General features: G+C 43.4%; 1 protein-coding gene across 1 annotated transcript; it reads left to right on the top strand.

Moving 5' to 3' along the window:
• Positions 1-11,764: 11,764 nt before the first annotated feature.
• Positions 11,765-22,667, top strand: LOC133005006 (G-protein coupled receptor family C group 6 member A-like). Its single transcript, XM_061074594.1, has 7 exons — positions 11,765-13,046; positions 13,990-14,155; positions 14,924-15,218; positions 15,781-16,584; positions 18,133-18,345; positions 19,845-19,968; positions 21,574-22,667. Exons 1-7 carry the CDS (start codon positions 11,765-11,767, stop codon positions 22,665-22,667), a joined length of 3,978 nt encoding a protein of 1,325 aa, XP_060930577.1.
• Positions 22,668-24,395: the final 1,728 nt, after the last annotated feature.

The raw sequence follows: 24,395 nt of genomic DNA, 5'->3' as shown, positions 1-24,395 counted from the left end.
CGTCAGACTCGGCATCCACCTTGGAAAGAGAGTGGCTGTTCCCTTGGTAACACGCAGGCCTTGTAGAATGCCACTGGCCGATCAGATGACAGGCCAGGAAATCACACCGTGCGAGCCTCACATGCAGTCAAGGTGCAGGAATCCTCACCTGTGTCACGTGTTTAATGGGGGACTTGTTCAACATCTGTTCCCAAACAGTCTGGTCAGGTAAACAGTCTGTGCTTGTAGTTGAAGCCGGGCGTGACCATGTGTAGTGAGTCTGTGACACCACAATTGGGTAACAACATGTGGGGAAGAGACGTCCCAGTCTGGGATGTCTGTGCTGCCAATCATCGTTGCCACATTTATCACAGGGTTGTGAGCCACACAGGCCTTGTAAAATTCTGGGTACTGGCCGATCAGATGTCAGGCCAGGAAACCACCGTGGGGGCCTCCTGAAAGTGCCACTTTCTGTGCGTCAAATTCATGACCTTTCAGGACACTTTCCACAGCTAACTTTTCGGAATCAAAAAGTGGAAAACTTTTAATGAACAGAGGGACAAAAGTCACAGAACTTGAGGCCAAGTCTGAAAGGCTCATGCCACCAGCCTACAAACACCACACCTGCGTCACCTGGAGCCCAAATTGCCTGCAGAGAGCGAGATAGCAAAAGCAAAAAGACCATGATGACTACAAATTGACTAACGTTAAAACTACACTTACCCTTGCAAGAGACAGTCAAACAAATCTGTCCAGGTGAGATATTTCCAGGCAAACTTTCCAGCACAGAGACATTGTCGCCCTGGATGTCCAAAACGCAAAGCACCGGGCAGTTCTTTCCAACCAGTGCTTCTCCCCAGTCCTCACGGAGGAAAAACTGCTCCCCCTGCAGGAATTTTTTCTGTCTGTGCTGCCAATCATCGAAGCCAAATTGATGGCTTACACGGATGTAATAATGCAGCACCTCTGGCCTTCTCCGGGCCAGAGAAAATAGGACGCCTAAAGTTGACCACTTGTAAAATAGCTAATGCGGCCCGAATATTCCAAAACAAATGCTGGCTTTTTTTTGGCAAACATGCAGTTATCTCTGCAAGGTGAACTCTGGATGTCAACATAAAGTGGCTCTTGTGGTAAAGGGTGAGTATGGCCCTAATATAGCACAAAACAAATTCAAGCCGTCTTTAGCACTTTCAGTTGAAATGCAATATTACGATGGCTCGCTTGTGGCCCAGATCTGCCAAAGTGCCATCCTTTGACGTGGTATGTGGGCCGAAAGAATTTTGCTACGTGACCAACTACCTTTGGAAACTTAAATTAGGGAACAGGAACTGCTCCCTCTACAGTTATTTACTCAGAGAATCATAAGAACTATTTCGGGCAGAGGTTTCAGTTTCAGACAAAATGGTGTTTGCCAGTATTACTTCCCACATCATGAGACGAAACACGAAGCTGGGACTGAAGGCTAAAATACATGTAGGATACAGAACAACGGCAGTACTGTCCACAACAGGTGGTTTGCTTTATTTTTTTTCCTAGTGAACCTATAATTGGTATTTCCAGTGAGCATTGAGCAGCATGTTCCTTAAGTATGTAAATAAATGCTTATCTCTGTTAATCTTTGACACACAGAGTTTGAATTCTCCGCTTCAACTCGTCCACACTGGGCCCGCGGCTTTACGTTCCAACGCACTCATCTTCTCTTCCAGGGAAACAGTGTCGTGTCGACTTCAGCAAGTTATTTACACCGAAAGCAGAGTCATTCGTCTGACTCATAGGCTGAGGGTCAGACCAAGCAAAACACGAGTCGGAAGTTTTATGTCTGCGGGAGACAGACCCTTCATTCACAAGGCTGTGATTGGACGAGCCCTCAGGTGATGATGTTAACGACTGACGGGACGGGACCCACTACTATATATATTGTATAAAATTGTGTTTTATATTAAACTGGGCCTAGTGCCATGTATAAACATAACTACCCTGATATTGTGCAATCAATACTAAGCTATTCAAATATTACACGGGTTCATATATTCATGTTTTAAATTTAAACATGTGCAAGGTACAGGGTGGCCATGCCACTGCCATTTATAAACATACAGTGGGTACGGAAAGTATTCAGACCCCTTTAAATTTTTCACTCTGTTTCATTGCAGCCATTTGCTAAAATCAAAAAAGTTAATTTTATTTCTCATCAACTCAGCACCCCATCTCGACAGAAAAAAACAGAAATGTAGAAATGTTTGCAAATGTATTAAAAAAGAAAAACTGAAATATCACATGGTCATAAGTATTCAGACCCTTTGCTCAGTATTTAGTAGAAGCACCCTTTTGAGCTAGTACAGCCATGAGTCTTCTTGGGAATGATGCAACAAGTTTTTCACACCTGGATTTGGGGATCCTCTGCCATTCTTCCTTGCAGATCCTCTCCAGTTCCATCAGGTTGGATGGTGAACGTTGGTGGACAGCCATTTTCAGGTCTCTCCAGAGATGCTCAATTGGGTTTAGGTCAGGGCTCTGGCTGGGCCAGTCAAGAATGGTCACAGAGATGTTCCGAAGCCACTCCTTTATTATTTTAGCTGTCTGCTTAGGGTCATTGCCTTGTTGGAGCCCAGTCTGAGGTCCAGAGCACTCTGGAAGAGGTTTTCTTCCAGGATATCTCTGTACTTGGCGGCATTCATCTTTCCTTCAATTGCAACCAGTCGTCCTGTCCCTGCAGCTGAAAAACACCCCCATAGCATGATGCTGCCACCACCATGTTTTACTGTTGGGATTGTATTGGGCAGGTGATGAGCAGTGCCTGGTTTTCTCTACACATACCGCTTAGATTTAACACCAACAAGTTCAATCTTGGTCTCATCAGACCAGAGAATCTTTGGGTTCTTCTTTACCTCTCTCACCAAGGCTCTTCTCCCACGATTGCTCAGTTTGGCTGGACGGCCAGGTCTAGGAAGAGTTCTGGTCGTCCCAAACTTCTTCCATTTAAGGATTATGGAGGCCACTGTGCTCTTAGGAACCTTGAGTGCTGCAGAATTTTTTTTGTAACCTTGGCCAGATCTGTGCCTTGCCACAATTCTGTCTCTGAGCTCCTTGGGCAGTTCCTTCGACCTCATGATTCTCATTTGCTCTGACATGCACTGTGAGCTGTAAGTTATATAGACAGGTGTGTGCGTTTCCTAATCAAGTCCAATCAGTTTAATTAAACACATCTGGACTTCAATGAAGGAGTAGAACCATCTCAAGGAGGATCAGAAGAAATGGACAGCATGTGAGTTAAATGTGAGTGTCACAGCAAAGGGTCTGAATACTTATGACCAAGTGATATTTCAGTTTTTCTTTTTTAATAAATTTGGAAAAAATTTCTACATTTCTGTTTTTTTCTGTCAAGATGGGGTGCTGAGTGTACATTAATGAGAAATAAAATTAACTTTTTTGATTTTTGAAAATTGCTGCAATGAAACAAGGAGTGAAATATTTAAAGGGGTCTGAATACTTTCCGTACCCACTGTACATCTTGCATTCAAAACTGAGCTATTAAAGTAATTCACAGATTCATGTTTTTATTTTAAACATACATGTAGAAGAGACAGTGAATCCTCAAGCTATCTGTGGATGGCACACATACTCCCACATTAGTGAGATATCCGACCCTGATGGGTAGCACACAACTTATCTAATCTTGGATGGATGGAGGTTGTCAGGCAGAGGGTCAAATCAGCCTCACAATATGTTGGATGCATGTTAATGTGTATTGAAAGACATTTCAATTTGTGAAAAAAAAAAATTAAAAATTGTCTAATCCACCAAAGATTTCGCGACCCCCCTGCAGTACCTCCGCGGACCCTCTAGGGGCGCGGACCCCATGTTGAAGACCTCTGACCTAGACTATGTGCCACAGGGTCAAGCTGGAATTGTGGGCGTGAATAGAATTCAAGCTCTCCTAGATAGGTTTTCATGCCGCTTTTTAACGGCAGAAAGGTTGTCCGTGTTCATGCCACTTTTTAAAGGCAGAAAAGTCACTGACGGACACAACGGACACACTTCTCGTACCTAGCTACATTTTGGAACTTTTGACCTCATACGTGCCTGGTCGTAACCCTGAGGTTCTCAGTGAAGACCCTGCTTATGGATCGCAGTTTGTAAAGTAGCTCACGCTGAAAATAATAGCAACATTTTGTCACATTTAGCTTCAAACCATGTTTAAAAAACTGGTGTGAATTTTTGAGTCACTTTTTTGCACATTTACTACAATATTTGTCAACTAAGAGATATTTAAAATATTTAAATCCAAATGTTAAATGTTAAATCCAAAAGCTAAATCTAAATCTAAATGTTAAATCTAAATCTAAATGTTAAATCTAAATGTTAATTAGGGCCCGAGCACTGACATCAAAGGTCAGGTGAGACCCTATTGAAATTGTAAGATAATTATTATTCAGGCAAATGAATTGGCTTTTTGAGGGCTTTAACATGCTCAAATTCTTACCAAAATTGGGACATACACTGTCTGAAGAGATAGAGATGTGGAGCCAGAGGATGTGGGAATCGTGATTGAAGGCATCAAAGTCATGGACAACTTAGGAAGGGTGATAATGGGGTTCATCATGCTGTTTGGGCTCATTAATGCCCTTGATCGGAGTTTTCCAGACAACCTCAAGTACACTTTTGAGTTTATTCAGAAATGAATTTGAATTGGCACAAGCTCAATGCAAAGATGGAGCAGCTGAAAATAAAGTTGTTTGCATGAGCAGGAAACACAGCCGACAAAGTTCTGCGACATCAGTGATGTTCTTCCTGGGTATGATATTTTTAATGACTAGATTTCCATGAGCTGGGAGAAGTCTGTTCACTATGTAAATTCTGTCCACGTAACTTCCCCTTTCCATCTATGTGACTTTGACTCTGCTCTACACCACTTTTTATTATTATTATTCAGGCAAATGAATTGGCTTTTTGAGGGCTTTACCATGTTCAACTTCTCACCAAAATTTGCAGAAAGTTTTAAAGTGGTGAAAATTTACGTATTCTGAAGGAATTTTCAATGGGCGTCGCAAAATGGCTCAACGGTGCCCCCCCGAGACCCCTGGAACGTGTTCACTTTGACCGGTCTTCACAAAAATCAATATACAGGTGTATCATGACCAGACAAACAAAAAAGTCTTCGGTGCAATTGGAAAAACACAACAGGAAGCCTGCTATTTTGCATTTAGTGGCCATTTTGGTCATATTCCACATTTTTACTTTGATGTACTTGTACCAGGGCTTTCATCGGATCAACTTCAAATTGTAATGAGTGTCATCACAACAAGATGGAGATAAAAACTGACTGAGGGATTTTTTTTTCGTCACACGGTGTGACCGTGGCGTCGCGTCAAAGTTTGATAACACGCCATTAAAACACGATGTTCTGTAACGCGATCATACATGGACCATGAATCCTTTGATGCTGAGCCGTAAACAAACAACTCCACTCCTGCAGTGTCAGTCTTCATAGATCGAAGGAAACTTTATGTCTTGCAAAGGTCACGTCTCTTTCTCTCTCAGAACTGGGAAATTTCCTCAAACCGTGTCAACGGCGAAGGTTCATCCTTCGCCAAAGGAGACGATGTTGTCATAACTCCACTGTGCATTGTCCTATCACCACCAAACTTCTGTCTCATGATCAGAGTTCAAGCCTGAACAGCTCTATGTGTCAAAATTTCCTCAGTCATTATTTATTTTTTTCAGGCAAAACGCATGAAACGCTTCAAAATGGATGTGCTCGGGCCCGCCCAGTGCTGCTTTGCAGCCCTAGAAATTTTAGTTTATATTTTTGTTTGCATTTTTCTATTGTGTTGTTCAGCATTGTGCTTAAAAAGTATTTTGTATTTGAGTTGTTTAGGACTCTGCCACTGAGGTTACAGAGAGGGACATTGCACTCGCAATCATGGGGACATACACTGTCTGAAGAGATAGAGATGTGGAGCCAGAGGATGTGGGAACCGTGATTGAAGGCATCAAAGTCATGGACAACTTAGGAAGGGTGATAATGGGGTTCATCATGCTGTTTGGGCTCATTAATGCCCTTGATCGGAGTTTTCCAGACAACCTCAAGTACACTTTCGAGTTTATTCAGAAATGAATTTGAATGGCACAAGCTCAATGCAAAGATGGAGCAGCTGAAAATAAAGTTGTTTGCATGAGCAGGAAACACAGCCGACAAAGTTCTGCGACATCAGTGATGTTTTTCCTGGGTATGACATTTTTAATGACTAGATTTCCATGAGCTGGGAGAAGTCTGTTCACTATGGAAATTCTGTCCACGTAACTTCCCCTTTCCATCTATGTGACTTTGACTCTGCTCTACACCACTTGTGTACTGCGGCATGGTCACCTTCATGACTCTCAACTCAGGCCTAATTATTAGGGCCCAAGCACTGACATCAAAGGTGTCAGGTGAGACCCTATTGAAATTGTAATTAGAGCCCGAGCACTGACATCAAAGGTGTCAGGTGAGACCCTATTGAAATTGTAAGGATTATTTATTATTATTATTCAGGCAAATGAATTGGCTTTTTGAGGGCTTTACCATGCTCAACTTCTTACCAAAATTTGCAGAAAGTTAGAAAGTGGTGAAAATTTACGTATTCTGAAGGAATTTTCAATGGGCGTCGCAAAATGGCTCAACGGTGCCCCCCAAGACCCCTGGAACGTGTTCACATTGACCGGTCTTCAAGAAAAAAGATATACAGGTGTATCATGACCAGACAAACAAAAAAGTCTTTAGCTGCAATTGGATTTAGTGGCCATTTTGGCCATATTCCACATTTTTACTTTGATGTACTTGTACCAGGGCTTTCATCGGATCAACTTCAAATTGAGATGAGTGTCATCACAACAAGATGGAGATAAAAACTGACAGGGATTTTTTTTCGTCACACGGTGTGACCGTGGCATGGCGTCAAAGTTTGATTACACGCCATTAAAACACGATGTTCTGTAACGCGAACATACATGGACCATGAATCCTTTGATTTTCAGGCTTCCTAGATCAAAGGAAACTTTATTTCTTGCAAAGGTCACGTCTATCTCTCACAGAACTGGTTATTTTTGTTTTTTCAGACAAAAAGCATGCAACGCTTCAAAATGCATGTGCTCGGGCCCACCCAGTGCTGCTTTGCAGCCCTAGAAATTTTAGTTTATAGTCGTAATTGTTATATTTATTTTAAATTGAAATCTAAATGTTAAATCTAAATGTTAAATTTAAATCTAATTGTTAAATCTAGATGTAAAATCTAAATCTAAATGTTAAATCTAAATGTTAAATTTAAATCTAATTGTTAAATCTAGATGTAAAATCTAAATCTAAATGTTAAATTTAAATCTGAATCTAAATCTAAATGTTAAATCTAAATCTAAATGTTAAATCTAAATGTTTCGAGTAACTAAATATTTAACTAATATGCAAATTCAAATGCCGGTAACAGGAAGTAGTAACAAAATAAAAGCTGGAGGAGGTCAGAGTGTGTTTATAGTGGAAAATAACGAATAAATCTTATCTGGGGAAATGGACTTGTCTTGGACATGGATTATCGTGATATTAACTACATAAAATAACAAACACGTTGGGAGAAACTGTATTTGAATAGTACTTTGAGTTTTTAGTGTCACTTTTATGAAGGATGCGGTCCCGGGCCTCAGGCTCTGATAGAGTTCCGTTGCTATCAGAAATCTACGGAGCTGCTGATCCGCAAGCTGCCCTTCCAGCGCCTGGTGAGAGAAGACCGACCTGCGCTTCCAGAGCTCCGCTGTCATGGCTCTGCAGGAGGCCAGCGAGGCACGCCGGGTTCACAACGGACGCTGAAGCGACGCTGAGGCGCCGGGCAGCGCTAATAATATCACCTGTTGACCCAGTAGTATAAACGCATATAGTCACTTGTCGCTCCAACATTAACTGCAACAGTGTCCCAGCATTTATCCTTTTTGGTGTTGTCTTTATACAACATGTGCCGAGGATCATACAGCTCACTGTACTTCTCCACTTCAATTATTGATTTAATGTCATCCATCTTCAATAACTTCTCCGCTGGTTGCTCCGTTCAATGTCGGGTGTTGAGGGTAAATTACGTATTCTCCACTCAAGCCTATGGGGAGCCCCCCCCCCCTCTCTCTCTTTTTATCTTTATGACTGCTTGTGTGTCTGTAGTGGATGGGCAGAGGGGGGCATTTAAAAGTTGACACTAAAAACTCAAACTACTCTTCAAATAAAGTTTCTCCAAACGTGTTTGTTATTTTATGTAGTTAATATCACGATAATCCATGTCCAATACTAGTCCATTTCCCCGGATAAGATTTATTTGTTATTTGCCACTATAAACACACTCTGACCTCCTCAAGCTTTTATTTTGTTACTACTTCCTGTTACCGGCATTTGAATTTGCATATTAGTTAAATATTTAGTTTCACCCGAAACATTTAGATTTAGATTTAACATTTAGATTAAACATTTAGATTCAGATTTAACATTTAGATTTAAATTTAACATTTAGATTTAGATTTAACATTTAGATTCAGATTTAACATTTAGATTTAAATTAAACATGTAGATTTAAATTTAACATTTAGATTTAAATTTAGATTTAATATTTAGATTTAAATTTAACATTTAGATTTAAATTTAACATTTAGATTTAGCATTTACATTTAACATTTAAGTGTAACATTTAACATTTGGATTTAAATATTTAAAATATCTCTAAGTTGACAAATATTGTTGTAAATGTGCAAAAAAGTGACTCAAAAATTCACACCAGTTTTTTAAACATGGTTTGACGCTAAAGTGACAAAATGTTGCTGTTATTTTCAGCGTGAGCTGCTTTACAAACGGCACCCCATACCTGCTCACCATCCCAAAGACCAGGCTGAGGACCAGAGGAGACCGGGCCTCTTCTGTTAGGGATCCCACTCTGTGGAAGAATCTCCCTGAGAAGATGTGTCTGATAAACTCCTTATTCTCTGTTAAATCTCTACTTAAGACAAAGACAAGACATTTACAAAACAGAACAGCTGGAATAACTGGAACAGTGAGAACATAGTCCAGGCAAAGTAGCGTTTTACGACCGACTAATTGTAAAATAATTTTTTTCAGCATAGATCATTTCTATGAGGTGTCCAGAACAACATACTAAAAGTCCTTAGAAATCCTAGTTGAGGAAGTATGTTTAATTCTCATCAATGTGTGCCAATAAGGCCCGGCAACAATACACCCCGAAAAGACTATTTTTTTCCTTTACTCCAATCAAAATAAAACTTTACACAATGAAAGTAACCATGAAAGGTAACATTTTTTGTATTACAAGTTTCTTTTGAAATGAATTTGACAAGCACATGAGCTCCACACTTATTGAATATGTCCTAATTTGCATAGGCAAACACCATTCATATGTATTACAAATACATACATAAATTCATTTTCAAAGAAACTTGTAATACAAAAAATGTTACGTTTCATGGCTACTTTCATTGTGTAAAGTTTCATTTTGATAGGAGTAAAGGAAAAAAATTGTATTTTTGGGGTGTATTGTTGCCGGGCCTTATATGCCTTATATGCACACATTGATGAGAATTAAACATCATACTACGATTACTACAATTGTAGTTGTCCCACTTGCATTGTTCTGTCCCACAAATGTCTGCTATGTGTAGCTAAGCAGCAGCGCCCCCTTGGGGCAGTTCAGATGTGTGTTGTGCTGGGGGTCAGGGAGTGATTCCCCCGGAAGTGACGCAATTTACCTTGCTGTGTGGTTTATAGACGGGAGCTCTTAAGTTGTATCACCCTCCTGCGGCTAACGCATTTTCTTTTTACAAAGTTTCAATAAAGTTTGCTAAATACCCATGGTGGACTTCTTTGACTGTTTAAGCTGGCTGGATAGCCAGCCCACGCGCTAGCGAGACCTGCACAGTAAAAAGAAAGCATCACAGCCGGTCCGGGAAGGACCACATGCAGCTTCGAGAGCTACGCCAGGAGCTAAGTGGCTAACACGCTACGCGAGCACGACATCCAGCTTCGGGAGCCACGCCAGGAGCTAAGTGGCTAACACGGAGCCAAGCGGCTAACGCGGAGCTAAGTGGCTAACACGGAGCTAAGCGGCTAACACAGAGCTAAGTGGCTAACACGGGGGAAGTGGACAGCCTCACGCCAGCCCATCACGCCAGCTTACCTCCAACAGACTTTCACCGAAACGGACGACATGGACGACCCGAGTAAAGTGAGCTCAGCGGCAAGCTTCGTGTGCACGCACGCATCACATGCATCATCCAGCTCCAAGGAAAGTTTAGCTGTGGCCGTGGCCATGGCCAGAGCAAAAGCTGACGGTGCTCAAGCCAGAGCAGCACACTCCAAGAGGGAAATCGAGCTGAAAGTCGAGCATGCACGCATTCAAGCTACTCTGGATGCATTAAAGGAAGAAAAGGGAAGAGATGCTGCCATAGCTGAAGCTAACACGTTACAAGCTGGTTTATTAGAACTTGATGTTAATGTGCCCAGCAGAGGCTCTGGTCCAGTGTCTCAAGAAATAAAATACCAGCTCACTGTTGATTATGTTGAATGGCAAGCTGGCAAAAGCACAGGTGAATTACCTATGAAAATAAATGACATTGTTGCCCCTTATCAAAGCAAACCACAATTAAACAATGAAGATGATGATGTTAAGCCAACACTGCATTCCCCAAACAAGAATTTTCAGATCACAACCTGCTGCTCCTGCCTACACCACGCCTCATCAAACATCTCAGGCTCCTCAGGATCGTGGATCACGACCACAACAGAACATCGATGATCATTCCCCACTTCCTGAGCAGAGAACCTCTTGCGGATCCAGTTATAATCAGCCCCAAACAACTATGGACCTGGCAAAATATCTTGCACGCAGCAACCTAGTAACCTCAGGCCTCACCACATTTGATGACCAACCAATGAACTATTGGGGAAGCATCTTTTCTGACGGCTATTGCTGGTTTAGACCTATCTGCTGGTGAAGAACTCGACCTGCTATCCAAGTATCTGGGTAAAGAGTCAGCGGAACAGGTGAGAAAACTCAAAGCAGTCAACGTCAGAAACCCAAATGCTGGACTGTTAATGGCATGGGAGAGACTTGAGGAAATCTACGGCTCACCAGAAGCTATTGAACAAGGCCTCTTCAACAAGCTGGAAAGCTTTCCCAAGTTTACCACAAGAGAACCACAGAGACTCAGAGAACTGGCAGACCTGCTGTTAGAGTTGGAAGCCGCAAAGAGAGACGGCTCCCTCCCAGGCCTGCTGTACTTGGACACCTCCAGGGGGGTAAATCCAATCATCGAAAAACTCCCACACAACATTTAGGAAAAGTGGATGTCTTTTGGTTCAAAGTTCAAACGTGATCATCGTGTCAGTTTCCCACCGTTCTCTGTATTAGTAGACTTTGTTCGCACAGAAGCAAAAACTCGCACTGATCCCAGCTTTAATCTCTTCACGCCAGTCTCTATGGAGAGAAAGAATAAATGGGACAGACCTGTAAAAATGCCTGTATACGTGCACAAGACACAAGTTTCACAATCAGAAAGATCTGAGTTCAGAGATGATAAGAAATCAGCAGACCCAAACAATTATTGTCCCCTGCATAAAAAACCACATCCTTTAAAGAAATGCAGAAGCTTTAGAGAGAAGAGTCTAGAGGAACGCAAACAGCTTTTAAAGGAAAACTACGTATGCTTCCGCTGCTGCTCATCCACAGATCATCTCGCCAGAAACTGCTCAGCTGAAGTCCAATGTATGGAGTGTGGCAGCACCGGTCACGTGACAGCGCTCCACCCAGGACCACCTGTCTGGAAATCCAAGACGTCTCCTCCCTCTTCAGAGTACGGCGGGGAGGAAGACAAAGCGGACATCCAGGAGGTCACATCATGGTGCACACAGGTGTGTGGTGAAGGAGTAAGCTCCAGAGCATGCTCCAAGATATGCCTCGTAAGCGTGTATCCAGCCGGACACAGAGGAGAGGCCAAGAAAATGTATGCAATGCTGGATGAGCAAAGCAACCGCTCCTTGGCAAGCTCCAAGTTCTTTGACATTTTCAAAGTCTCAGGGTCCTCCTACCCGTACACATTGAAAACATGTGCTGGACAAAAAGAGACAACGGGCAGGAGAGCCTGTGGGTTCACCGTGGAGTCAGCAGATGAGAAACTTAGTTTTCCTCTATCCACACTTCTAGAGTGCAACCAAATTCCTAATAACCGCTCTGAGATACCTATCCCGACCGCAGCACGCCACCATACTCACCTCAAGCACATCGCCAACATGATACCACCCCTCGATCCGGACGCCAACATACTCCTCCTACTGGGCAGAGATATCCTCAGTGTCCACAAGGCCCGTGAACAGAAAAGTGGTCCAGGAAACGCTCCGTTCGCTCAAAGGCTGGACCTGGGATGGGTTGTCGTCGGTGACGTGTGCATTGCAGGAGCCCACAGACCATCAGAGGTGAGCAGCTACAAGACATCCATTTTGGATAATGGTCAGGCCAGCCATCTGCAGCCATGCAACAGCCAAATCAAGGTAAAAGAGATCTCCAGTCAAGCACCTAAGCATTCACATCATGCTGCACTGACCCCCTCGTACTGCTCAACGACACATCATGATGACAGCTTAGGACAAACGATCTTCACTCGAACTGCTGATGAAGATAAACTTGCACCATCAGCGGAGGACACGATGTTTCTCCAAACCATGGAAACTGAGCTCCATCAAGACAGCTCGAACAGCTGGGTGGAGCCATTACCCTTAGGTCAAAGGTCAACAAGAAAGACACTGCCTTATAAGAAAAAACACGAACACAACCGCCTTGTGTCACTGCGGCGCACACTCGAAAAACGGCCGCAGATGAAGGCCCATTTCATCAAGTCCATGGAAAACATGCTCAGCAAAGGACACGCAGAAGTTGCTCCACCTCTGAAACAAGGACAAGAGTGCTGGTATCTACACCCGTTTGGCGTATATCACCCTAAGAAGCCAGATAAGATCAGTGTGGGATACATCCACAATAGGACCCAACGCATCCGTCAGTCACCATGTCCTGGCCAATGGAAGTGCATCCATACGGACCTGAATCCAGCGGACGTCAGATCAAGATCGGTGCCACCAGCTCTCTTAAAGCATGTGGTGCACCCTCAACGCGAAACTGACTCTTGTTAAATTATATGGGATCTTTAAAGACCCCAGACGAGGAGTGTTCTGTCCCACAAATGTCTGCTATGTGTAGCTAAGCAACAGCGCCCCCTTGGGGCAGTTCAGATGTGTGTTGTGCTGGGGGTCAGGGAGTGATTCCCCTGGAAGTGACGCAATTTACCTTGCTGTGTGGTTTATAGACGGGAGCTCTTAAGTTGTATCACCCTCCTGCGGCTAACGCATTTTCTTTTTACAAAGTTTCAATAAAGTTCGCTAAATACCCACCGTGGACTTCGTTGACTGTTTAAGCTGGCTGGATAGCTAGCCCCCGCGCTAGCGAGACCTGCACATGCATGCTTTGGGTAATCTGGGACAGTCACTTCCGTTCTTTAAATGGTGAAGTGGGCATTGAGGGATTTCATGAAGTAAAACATTTAAACTACAGAGGTGTTGTCAGACAGGAGTTGATGGTAAATACAGTTTGTCTGAGATAATTATATCAGAAAACATTTATTTTTATTTGATCTAGTCTTTACTCTTTTCTAATTTTTTTATTCTTCAAAAGTCAGTGTTGTACAAGAGCAGAGATGAGTAAAGCTGCAGAACATGACTTCCTCACTGTCAGTCATGAAGTGGGCAGGGCTGCAGGGGAGAATGTGATAAGAGAAAAGTGTGAATGAGGAAGCAAGAGAGAGTTTTATTTTAGCCTTGGGAAGATGCTTAAAAAGGAGAGTATCACTCTGCCAGAGGTGAAAAACCAGCGACAGCTCAGACAGCAAACACAGAGGATAGTGATATGGCCCGGGCTGTTCCTATAATCTACTTCCATGTCACAGTTTTCCTTATTATTATGGATACAGGACATGCCACTGAAAGTTATACCAGGAGGATGGAAGCTACAGCTGCAGGTGATATAGTCATCGCAGGACTCTTTCCCATTCATGAGGACGTAGAACACAAAAACAACTCTTTCACACTACAACCACCACAGCCATGTATCAGGTGAGATCATCCAGATTAATGAAATCAATTATCCAAACGTTTGTTTCTCAAAGATGTTATCAGAGACTTGAAGTAGTAACAGCATATTTCCAAACGTGCCATAACAAATATATGTAACAATCATGAACTCAAAGTGATCCTCCAAATGTATTCAAAGTGTAAAAGTACTAAAGTTGTCAATTTGTATATTTAAATATTGGTAATAATATTGATAGCACTACTAAATTATTATCAGAAACAGCAACACAGTTAGAATATACTGTACCAAACTTTGGGGTCAGGGTTAAATTAATATTTTTGTTAATTAACTATTTGCATAGTACTTGCGAGCTGTTGCTCTCATATAAATGTGGTAGAATAAAAAGTAATATTTCCCTCTAAAAAGTCGTGAAAAAATAGATAGAAGAACATGTATTATGAGATGGTAATACTCAACTGAAGTACGGCAACAAATTCATATTAGGAAACGTACAACGATTTTCTCACTGATACTTCAAGATGTGATTTTGTTCACAGAGTCGAGTCAACTTTTCCTTCTTATTGTGTGGGTTAGACTCATTTGATGAAGAACACACCCTGCAGAGACTGGTCATTCAACCTGTGTCTCATATGCAGAGATTTCAAGTTAAAGAAATAGATTTTTAGTTTTTGAATAATTTTATTTGTCACACAGTTATTTGTTCTCTGTCTTCTTGTTCCTCACAGTCTCGATTCTATCACATACATCCTGTATTTACTATTGGAATAACAAATGTATTGTTCTCACAGGTTTCATGAAAGAGCCCTGATTTTGGCTCTGGCTATGATCAATGCTATTGAGGTCATGAATAAGTCGCCTCTGCTCAAGGCTGTGAACCTCACTCTGGGTTACCTGATCGTGGACTCTTGCGGTGATCCCAGCACAGCTCTGAGAGTCACAGGAGACTTCATGCAGCGGGACAACTGCTACATAGAGAGCAACACCTCTGCCTGTGGACAGCCAGTCATGGCTGTTATAGGTGCCTCTTACTCTGAAAACTCCATTGCCATCGCCAGGCAACTGACACTCCAGATGATTCCTCAAGTAAGCTGCTGACCCTCTGTGGCAACACTGACACACATAGCGATGACTGTTATAGAAAGCAGCAGAACAGGTTTTCAGTGGCAGCTGATGAACACCATCAGCCGAACCTTTTATGATCAAAGTGAGGAGCCACAGATAAAGCTGCATCCTCTGTTGACGGAGATCTTGAAACTCCTTTATAAACCAGACCATATAATTTCAGTTCGGTCTCCACATGGACCTCCTCTTTCGTGGTCCCCATGTGTCCTCCATAAGATGCAGCCCCTGAATTAAGACACATATGCATCTTAACCTGTTTGCTGGGAAAGTTGCAGGTGAAGCAGTTTTGTGCGTTACCAAACAAAACTATGACCAAACTAAAAAGTTTGAAACTTACCCATAGGAACAATCACAAAGAGTTTGAGAGGTTGTAGGTTGCAACTCAAGATCTGAGTAGATACATATTACATTACATTACATATCATCTATCTGACACTTTTATCCAAAGTGACTTCCAATAAGGGCATGCATTCAACCATGATGTCTCTTCTTTAAAAATTATGTCATCTGTTTTTTTCTCCAGATCAGCTATGAATCAACTGCTGTCATTCTGAGTGATAAGGGCCGCTTTCCTTCGTTTTTGAGGACTGTTCCTAATGATGAACATCAGACAGCTGCCATGGTCAGACTTCTCCACACCTACGGCTGGAACTGGGTGGGAGTAGTTACCACAGATGGAGATTATGGCCGATCAGCTCTGGAAAGCTTTGTGTCCCAGGCCTCTGCAAAGGGGATCTGTGTGGCTTTCAAATCGATTCTACCTCAGTCTGTGAACAGTCATGATGACTACTCTGAAATTCGAGCCACTGCCACAACCATCCTCAACAATCCCAAGGTGCAGGTCATTGTGTCATTTGCCAGGTCAACTCACATGAGGTATCTTTTCCAAGAGCTGAAGCATAAGACACTGAGAACAGGACAAAGCATAGAGTCAATGAGAAGAGTTTGGGTTGCCAGTGACACCTGGTCCTCCAGCAACTATGTGAAAATTAACGCGACTCTGAGGGACATAGGACACGTTGTGGGCTTCACCTTCAAGAGTGGAGACAAGTCATCAATTGAGGACTACCTGAGCAGGCTGGAGGCAGCTGGCCATGAATTTACAAGGAATAACCCCTTCATGAAGGAGTTCTATTTGCAGCTAAATGCCAGTAAAGGTTTTGAAGACACTAAGCTTATTTCAGAAGCTGTGAAAAATCTCAGGAAACACACTCATGCCGCCACTATCCTTAGTGTTGAGATGGCTGTCAGCGCCATTACTCAGACTGTGGCTTCTGTCTGCAAGAGCAGAGACTGCAAAACACCAGGCACGATGCAACCCTGGGAGGTAATTATGTAGCGACTCTGCGACACACCACAAAATCACCTCGACACCACAGCTCTCTTTGGATATCTTTTTACTTGGTCTTTCAGCTGTAATGATGAAACATGTAACAGGGACTGCATCAGTTCACATCTCCTTAAACTGCTGTCTCTTTCAGCTCCAGATGCAGACAGAGAGTAACAAAACATATATACATTATAAACAAAACCAGTCAATTGCAATGATCGTATAGTGATTAATTTGACAATCATACCTGTAATGATGAAACATGTAACAGGGACTGCATCAGTTCACATCTCCTTAAACTGCTGTGAAGGATGCATGAAATAATTATATAACCAAAAGGACAAAATAAACATAAATATTCCCTGCCTTACATGTCTAACCCATTACAGAGTATACACAATGCCTTCATGTGGGTTCACAAACAACATTTAAAAAGAAACAAGGCACTTCACATTCGTTCTGTACAAATCCCACTAGAAGACTACGTTTCCCATAATGCCGCGGGTTGCAGCGGCGCGAATCGGCGCACTTCAAAGGGAAAACTCCGCAGACCTAACTTCTGAAATAACTCTTCAAACTCTGCACTTAACACGTTACAGCCATCTTATATTGCTCTTTAAGAAAGCTGTCACAGTAGCATGCATTAAACGTAACAATGACACTTAGAAGTGGAACACTCCATAACCGTACCTGTCTCTTTCAGCTCCAGATGCAGACAGAGAGACAGGTTCCTGAGCGGCACGTACCACAGCGCGACAGGGGGGTTCACAGACCAGAATACTTATATACAACATATGCACATGAAAATAAAAGGTACATAAAACATTACTCCTTTTGTAAGTACTGATTTAGCCTAATCATTTGCTATAAAATGAAAATAAGAAAGCACTAGAAATACATATCCCCCCCTCCTCATTGTCGGCAATTGGTACATCCCCCTGAGACGATACCATCTGCAGGGTTTCTTAAAGTTAGCTGGAATATAATAACACCCCATTACAATTACACACATATATGTGTGTGTGTGTGTGTGTGTGTGTGTGTGTGCTCTTGTTTTGCCATACAGGGTCCACGTGGATTAATTTTAGTCTGAGAATGAGGGTTTAGATCTGTAGGCAGTAAGGATTTGGGGTAAAATAAAATTCCTATAACAGCTAAGGATTTATTTTTGGCTGCGGAGACAGATCCTTGCCTCACTAAAAATGATATCTAGATAAACTAACCAGAATTCCAGGGTTGAAACTATTTACAACCTGTTCCTCCACTGAATTTTACTGAAGGCTGAATGCAAATGTATGCATTCAAGGTGTCCAGAAGGTGTATAAAAAACAAGGCTGTGGAGGTACCCAGAGGTCTCTGGCTCCAGTGCTTTTCACCAACTTGGCAAGAGGCCTGAGTTGAGCTGAAGTGCAACAAGTGAGCAGCAGAACCCACAGCCAAGGGGAAAAGAGATGGACTCTACACAGAGCTATTTATCATTGTCACATCGCGGTTTAGACTTTTCCAAGGTACTGAGCTGATAATGAACTGTCTTCTATCCTGTAGCTGCTGAAACCTCTGTTATTCCAAGAGTTTGAACTTAGAGGAAAAACCTATAAGTTTGACAGAAGGGGTGACGTCAGCCTGGGCTACGACCTGAAAATGTGGTGCTCAGATGGAGGAAATCATCATTTCACTGAGGTTGTGGCTGAATACCACCAATCCACCAACAACTTCACTTACACCAATGTGAGCACCAAGCACCTCCAGGACTTTCAGGTAGGCCCTAATCCTGCTGCTCTTAGGAACGTTACACACGCACAGACACACGTGCAATACTGCAAAATGTGTTGTACTGTACTGAAAACATGCAGAACAATAAAGCTGAAAACATCTCATCTCATCTCATCTTCATCCGCTTATCCGGGGTCGGGTCGCGGGGGGAGCAGCTCAAGCAGGGGGCCCCAGACTTCCCTTTCCCGGGCCACATTGACCAGCTCTGACGGGGGGATCCCGAGGCGTTCCCAGGCCAGTGTTGAGATATAATCTCTCCACCTAGTCCTGGGTCTTCCCCGAGGTCTCCTCCCCACTGGACGTGCCTGAAACACCTCCCAAGGGAGGCGCCCAGTGGGCATCCTTACCAGATGCCCGAACCACCTCAGCTGACTCCTTTCTAAGTAAAGGAGCAGCGGCTCTAATCCGAGTCCCTCACGGATGACTGAGCTTCTCACCCTATCTCTAAGGGAGACGCCAGCCACCCTTCTGAGAAAACTCATCTCGGCCGCTTGTACCCGCGATCTCGTCCTTTCGGTCATCACCCAGCCCTCATGACCATAGGTGAGGATAGGAACGAAGATCGACCGGTAGATCGAGAGCTTTGCCTTGCGGCTCAGCTCTCTTTTCGTTACAACGGTGCGGTAAAGCGAACGCAATACCGCCCCCGCTGCTCCGATTCTCCGGCCAATCTCACGCTCCATAGTACCCTCACTCGCGAACAAGACCCCGAGGTACTTGAACTCCTTCACTTGGGCTAAGGACTCATTTCCTACCCGGAGTAAGCAATCCATCGGTTTCCTGCTAAGAGTCATGGCCTCAGATTTAGTGGTGCTGATCCTCATCCCAGCCGCTTCACACTCGGCCGCCAGCCGATCCAGTGAGTGCTGAAGGTCACAAGCCGATGATCCAATGAGGACCACATCATCCGCAAAAAGCAGTGACGAGATCCTCAGACCACCGAACTGCAACCCCTCCCCACCACGACTACGCCTCGATATCCTGTCCATGTATATCACAAACAGGATTGGTGACAAGGCGCAGCCCTGGCGGAGACCAGCACCCACTGAGAACGAAACTGACTGGCTGCCGAGGACCCGAACACAGCTCTCGCTTTGGGAGTACAGGGATTGGATGGCCCTGAGGAGAGACCCCCTTACCCCATACTCCCGCAGCACCTCCCACAGTTTCTCCCGGGGGACCCGGTCATACGCCTTCTCCAGATCCACAAAACACAAGTGGACCGGATGGGCATACTCCCAGGCCCCCTCCAGGATCCTTGCGAGAGTGAAGATCTGGTCCGTAGTTCCACGTCCGGGGCGAAAACCGCATTGTTCCTCTTCAATCTGAGGTTCAAAGCTGAAAACACTAATTCAAATTCTACTTTTTGTCAAAAAGTAGAATTCAGGAAAAATCGAATAGATTTGTTACAAGAAATAATATAATAAGAAATACGAAAAGAATAATGACATGAAGTGTTGAATGTATCTCTCTGATTTCTGCAGTACATCATCTCCAAGTGCTCCAATAGCTGCGTCCCTGGAGAGTTCAAAAAAACAGCTGAAGGTCAACACACTTGTTGTTATGAGTGCATCAACTGTACTGCAAACTACTACTCGAATAAAACAGGTACGTCACCCCTGCACACATTGGAATCACTGGACACATTCACTGCATGTGCACAGTAAATAAAAGCTGTCATTTAAGGGTGTGTGTGTGCTTACAAATACAGAAACCCAGGTGTTATCACATCCAAGGAGCAAAGAGGAAGGATGTCAAGAATATTAATAATTAACTTTATTTACATATCACTTTTAAAAAGAAAGATTTTAAAAAGTGCTTCAATAGCAAAGCAAGAAAAGTAAATGAAAACGTATACACATAAAAGCAGTAATATGACAATAAAAAACAGGTAAAATAAAATGTATAATGAAAATGGAAAAAAAGCACCGTAAAACCCAACATCACATGAAAGCAAGTCTATAACATTGGGTTTTAAGATGTGTAGTTTATCAGTTTATCAACAATCTATTGTAGCATTAGAATGTAACTGCATCTACCTTCTGCCTTTGTCTTCAGAGTAAAAGCACATTCCCTGCTTAATTTACAACAGATTAATATCCTTAACATTAATCTTGAAAGAATCCGATGTCATTGAGCTTGTCATGCAATTACAAGGGGGAGACTCGGATTAAAACTGGCCCTGCCCCTTTCTATTACCCTGCATGAAGTCAAATGATCTCAGTAACATGATGTCCATGGTAACCTACAGTAAAAGTCCTGTTGACTAGATTTTGTTAGAACAGGAAATAAACAGACTGAAGCTTAGGTGTCCCACATTAACCAATGTCCCAGATTACCTGAATTCACCCTATTTGCAGACACACATTGCAGTATAAACAGAACATTAGTGTGTCCAGTTTCTGTATCCGTACTGGAGTGTATCCAGTACGTCCCTGTGTCAATGATCTTGTGTCAGCATCATACTGCATGACAACAAACCATGGAACAAGATGTCAGGTTAGTCTCGTAGCCATTAGAGAGTGTAGTGACCTGCAGAGCAGAGACTTTCAGGAACCAGGAACCATGACTGCTGGACTCAATTTACACCCAGTTTCTTCTGGTTCTAATGCAAGTGCCCTGAATAGACAAATCTCTCCACATAATCAGTTTTTTAATTAAGTAACCACAATGGAAAAGTTCTGTTCTCGATTTTTCAACATGCATACCAGTTCACAACAATTTACTGAAAAAACAAAATAAATTAAGTAAACCTTGTCCCTTACAGAAATACTAAGAACCACAAAGTGTGAGCTGGTGTGACCATAGATTTATATATAAAGACTAGATGTCTTGTTCGACGGAGCCGGACGTCCGCACATGGCGGCCATCTCTTCTAGTCTTTATATATATATCTATGGGTGTGACACTTGTTACTGTAGAAACTGATGTTCCTTCCCAGTCACGCTTCATGTGACGACAATTAACTGCCAACAACTTGATAAAGATCTGAATGCCTGGGAACTTCCTGCTTGGCAGTAGAAGTGATGTAAACTGATAAACATCTTTTAAAATGAACTAAGCACTTCTCACTTACCTGGTTATGCTCGTGCTTATGTTTACCCACAGCCAAGTTAGCTTAATCACCAGGATGGGTGTGGGATTCTGTTGAGTCAGATAGTATCTTTTATTGTTTTAATCCGCACCTGTGCTTGTAATCCTCCATCCCTGCAGATATGGATCAGTGTCTGAGCTGTAACATAAGCAGAGAGTGGTCGGCAGAGGGCAGCTCCAGCTGCACCCCCAAAGTCGTGCTCTTCTTCTCCTGGCAGGACAGATTTGCTGTGGCCCTCCTCACCTTTTCTGCCCTGGGCATCCTCCTGGCTGTGATGGTGTCAGCTCTGTTTTTACATCAGCGCGACACTCCTGTAGTGAAGGCTGCCGGAGGGCCACTGAGCCAGGTCATCCTATTCTCTCTGGTTATCAGTTACATCAGCGCCGTGCTGTTTGTCGGTCGGCCCAACACTTTCCAGTGTAAGGCTCGACAGGTGCTCTTCGGTATCAGCTTCACTCTGTGCGTCTCCTGCATCCTGGTCAAGACCCTGCAGATCCTGCTGGCCTTCCAGGTCAACCCTGCCATGCACGTTAGGCTCTTCAAGCCTTACGTCATGGCCAGCTTCTGTGTGGCCTTGCAGGTGATTGCTTGTATCTGCTGGCTAGTCCTCAAGAGCCCATCTCTCCAGATCGTCATGCAACCAACCACTTTGCTGGAGAAGTGTGACGAGGGCTCATATTTGGCCTTCGGGGTGATGTTGGGCTACATAGCTTTCCTAGCGTTGGTGTGTTTCATCTGTGCCTTCAAAGGCCGCAAACTTCCACAGTTCTTCAATGAGACAAAGTTCATCACCTTCAGTATGCTGCTTTACCTGATCTCCTGGATGCTCTTTGTTCCTGTCTACGTTTCCACCTCAGGAGTTTACCTTTCGGCTGTGGAGATGGTGGTCATTCTCATTTCCAACTACGGCATCCTCAGCTGTCATTTCTTACCAAAGTGCTACGTTATCATTTTCAAGAAGGAACAAAACACCACGACTGCTTTCAGGAACAATGTGTATCTATATACCAGCAAAACCTCTGAATCTATCTCCGTATTTGGGAGTTCAGTGTCAAAGAAACAGTCTATCGGTCAGGACTTCATCTGTGCTCTGCCACCCTCTGTACCTGCAGCTGGGTACCTTGAATATGGAGTAGTGACAACGGGAACGAGCAGTACAAGTTTACACAGAGGTCCAGCAACACAACACTCCCTCAGAAGAAGCAGCATATAACTGTTATTATTTAAAATGGGTTGTGAGAAGGGACGCAGCTATTTGACTTTTACATTTTTCTGTCCCGATAGTGAAACTGATACCTGGCCTTTTGGTAGGGGCCAATAAACATTACAGATGTTTAATAAATCCCCTATATATGTTATTGTGTGAAAGACACTGGAGCATTCTTCATGTGTAATGCAACATCGGGCGTGGCTTGAACATTGCTCTCCTAACTTTGCAAAACAAAATGTAGGGTGACATTTTTTCACATCAGACCAACAAATTATACCTTTCTGTAAAGCTTAAGATTTTTTCCAACCACATCAGAATAAATCATTGTTACGGACAGTGATCTGTATGTCCTGTATGTATACATGTATTGTGTTCTGTCTTGTGGTGTTGTTTTGTCTCCACATGCTAGTTGACTGGTGATGCCTCCAGTGACTGGAAGGGGGAGCTCTCGGGCAGGACGTGCCAGTGAAGTGGCCAGAAGAAGAAGCATCATGGCCGCTCATCTCACCTGCATCCAATCTTCCAATCAACCCACCTGTTACAGATCTCTCGTCAACCCTTCCCCTTTAAATAGTCCTGTGTTTGTTTTGTTGGCGAGAGGAGGCTTTTGTGGTAAGCTGTGGCAGAGCTCTAATTGTTTGGTTTGGCTTTGGTGTTTGCAAGTGTCTTGAGTTAGTTTTTACCAGTAGTATTTAAGTTGTAGCAGCCTACTTTTGTTTTGTCTTTGTTAACTTTGTTTGTTGTGCGCACAGGGACTACAAGGACAGGTAAGATACTCCGGGGTCTACATATCAGACACGTAGGTTTACTGCTTGTTAATACCTCAGGTTAGAGTGAGCACCACCCGCTGTACTTTTGGGTGCTAAGCACCTGTAAAGGGGGGGGGGGATTTCTTTGTGTTCTTTTTCTTTGGTGCCACTGATAGTCCTTGTTGATCCCTGTGTTGCTTGGTTTAAATAAATACTGTCTTTGTCTTATATTTGGTCTTGTCTTTTGTGAGATTGCACCCTCACTTATTCAAACCTGTTGCATTTATGTCCTGCTACGAGCCACCAGGGGGGCGTAACATAAATGACACACTGGTTTTCCGTCTTCTATCAGGGGTCCTGACCACATAGTCAGTGGCACTCAACCTCCTGTCAATAGTATAAGGTCCTGAAAACCGAGCACTCATTGAATTACTTAGAATGGGTAGTAACACTAAAACCAAGTCACCTGGCTGTAGAGAACGTGGAAGTGCTTTTTTATCAAACTGCCGATTCATACCCTGTTGTGCAACAGAGAGACTCTCCCTAGCGATACTACAAGCCTCGTGCAGTCGTTCTCGGAAGCGACTCACGTAGGTCAGCACGTTTCGCTGGGTGGACGAACTCTCGTCTGTTAGCTGATCCTTTAACACCCTTAAAGGGCCTCTCACGGTGTGACCAAATACCAGCTCTGCTGGACTAAAACCTAGTGACTCTTGCACTATTTCCCTAACGGCAAATAGAGCCAAAGGGACACCTTCATCCCATTCCCTACCGCTCTCCATGATATATTTGCGCAACACTGACTTAAACGTCTGATGCCATCTTTCGAGTGCCCCCTGCGACTCAGGGTGATAAGCACTCGAGATCCGATGTGATATCGAGAGGGATGTTAACACCTGTTCAAAAATACCCGAAAGGAAGTTGGTACCTTGATCGGTTTGCACGATCTTAGGAAGGCCGAAAGTAGAAAAGAACTTGATCA

This window comes from Limanda limanda, chromosome 7 (assembly GCF_963576545.1).
Source record: "Limanda limanda chromosome 7, fLimLim1.1, whole genome shotgun sequence".
NCBI classification, from domain to species: Eukaryota; Metazoa; Chordata; class Actinopteri; order Pleuronectiformes; family Pleuronectidae; genus Limanda; species Limanda limanda.
This window is presented reverse-complemented; position numbering and strand designations above follow the sequence as displayed.